Here is a 1872-nt window from a genome sequence, read left to right on the forward strand (position 1 = left end):
ACAACACATTTTTTCAGAAACTCCTAAATATAAATTATCGTATCTATGAAAATAGGTATTTTTAAAATTGTCAAAGTCCCAATGTTTAATATTAATGTTTATACTTGTTAGATTTTTAAAAACATGTAAGTCCAAACTTTGCCACGTGTTTATGTCAACCATTTGCTGCGAAATTTTTTTGTTCGTTTCTCATTGCTCTCTCTCAAAGCTACTTATATATATTATACACATTTTCTGGTTTATTTTCATTAAAATGTATACTCTATGCAGGGCCAGATAGAGATGTCTTTCCAACATTATTTAAAAGTTAATGAGGTCAGATAATTCAAAACAGTCAATATACAACAAAGTTAAAATTACTTTGACAAGACCATAGACATTTTTAAAATCAGCTTTATTCATCAACGAATCTCTGAGGAAATGTCACTTCCTCAGGGCACTTTGTGTATCTAAGACAGAACTACATGTCTCCTCCCCAGCATATTCTATCCTTTTACCTGGTGTTCTTTTTCTCTATAACGATTTATCTTCACTGACACTGTGTGTTATTTGTTAATAGATTCTAGGCCTGTGTTCCCAACATGGATCTGATTTGTTCACTGATATATCCCCAATTCCTCCAGTGGTGGCTGGCACACAGTAGCAGTTAATGAAATGTTTAATCAAAGTACAAAGAACCAAAAATTGTCTAAGGTCTAGAATGACTGTCCAATAATCAGATTCACCAGTGGCGCAGAAACACATTAATGACATTTAAAAGTGAACAACTTCTTTTGAGATTTTTTTTTCCAGCCCTTTCTTCCTTCAACATGGTAAATGAAGCTCACTGGCCTGGGATTTGCCTCCATGTATCAACTTTTGGTCAGTGAAGAAGTTTCAGAGAAAATAATACAATTATCAATCAGCAAAAGGGTGGAGGGGACAAAGGGGGAAAACTAAGCAGTAGCCTCAATGGGGCATTCCCGGGCCAAATGCCCGGACTCGCCACAGCGGTAGCAGTTGACTTCGCTTGCTTTGCTGCAGTTGATGGCCACGTGGCCGATCTCACCACACCGGTAGCACTTGACTTGGGTACAGTCTTTCTGAATATGGCCATATTCACCGCAAGAGTAGCACTTCGGTTCTTCCTGACGGTCACAGTCACGAGCCAGATGGCCTGGTCGGCCACAAGTGTAACAGCACTGCTCTCTCTCTCTCTTCGGCTCCATACAGTCTTTAGCGATGTGGCCACTTCTCCCACAGTTGTAGCAAATGTCCTCGAGAAGGTCACAGTTCTTAGCATGATGGCCAGACTCACCACAGCGGTAGCAGATGTCAGACAGGTTGGTGGAACTGCACGGAGAACCTCTACCACGGCCTCTGGCTCCGCGCCCTCGACTCCCTCCTGCCCTAGGACATCCCCGGGCCCAGTGGCCAGACCGTCCACACTTGAAACATTCGTTACTGCTCATGGCTGCCGTGAGATCTTAGGGTGAGCCGGCCCACCACTGTCCCGGAGGCTCCGACACGACTCCCCTTACGGCGGTTTAGAAACAAGTGGCCGTTTTTCTCTAGGGACCTCAGCAACGTCACAGAAGGTTTGCACACGGCCCCAGACATTCCAGCTGCCCTTCCCCCCACCCCGCCGGCCTGCCTGCCCGCCCTTTCCTTCCATACTGGAAGTCAAAAGCATGGCTGGAATTGGGAGGGAGACAAACCCTAAGTGACTCTTAATCTCAGAAAACAAACTGAGGTTTGCTGGGGGGAGGGGGTTTGGGAGAAGGGGGTGGGATTATGGACATTGGAGAGGGTATGTGCTTTGGTGAGTGCTGTGAAGTGTGTAAACCTGATGATTCACAGACCTGTACCCCTGGGGATAAAAATATATGTTTA

The 1872-nt window shown here is 44.7% G+C and overlaps 1 protein-coding gene across 1 annotated transcript; it reads right to left on the bottom strand.

The window, feature by feature from the left end:
• Positions 1–935: 935 nt before the first annotated feature.
• ZCCHC13 (zinc finger CCHC-type containing 13) lies at positions 936–1451 on the bottom strand. The gene has a single exon (XM_059385470.1). It carries the CDS (start codon positions 1449–1451, stop codon positions 936–938), a length of 516 nt encoding a protein of 171 aa, XP_059241453.1.
• Between the last annotated feature and the right edge of the window lie 421 nt (positions 1452–1872).

Source organism: Mustela nigripes, chromosome X (assembly GCF_022355385.1).
Source record: "Mustela nigripes isolate SB6536 chromosome X, MUSNIG.SB6536, whole genome shotgun sequence".
Classification (NCBI taxonomy): domain Eukaryota; kingdom Metazoa; phylum Chordata; class Mammalia; order Carnivora; family Mustelidae; genus Mustela; species Mustela nigripes.

Excerpts from the sequence above, each read along its gene's own strand:
- ZCCHC13 (XM_059385470.1), bottom strand. The coding sequence starts at position 1,451 with ATGAGCAGTAACGAATGTTTCAAGTGTGGACGGTCTGGCCACTGGGCC.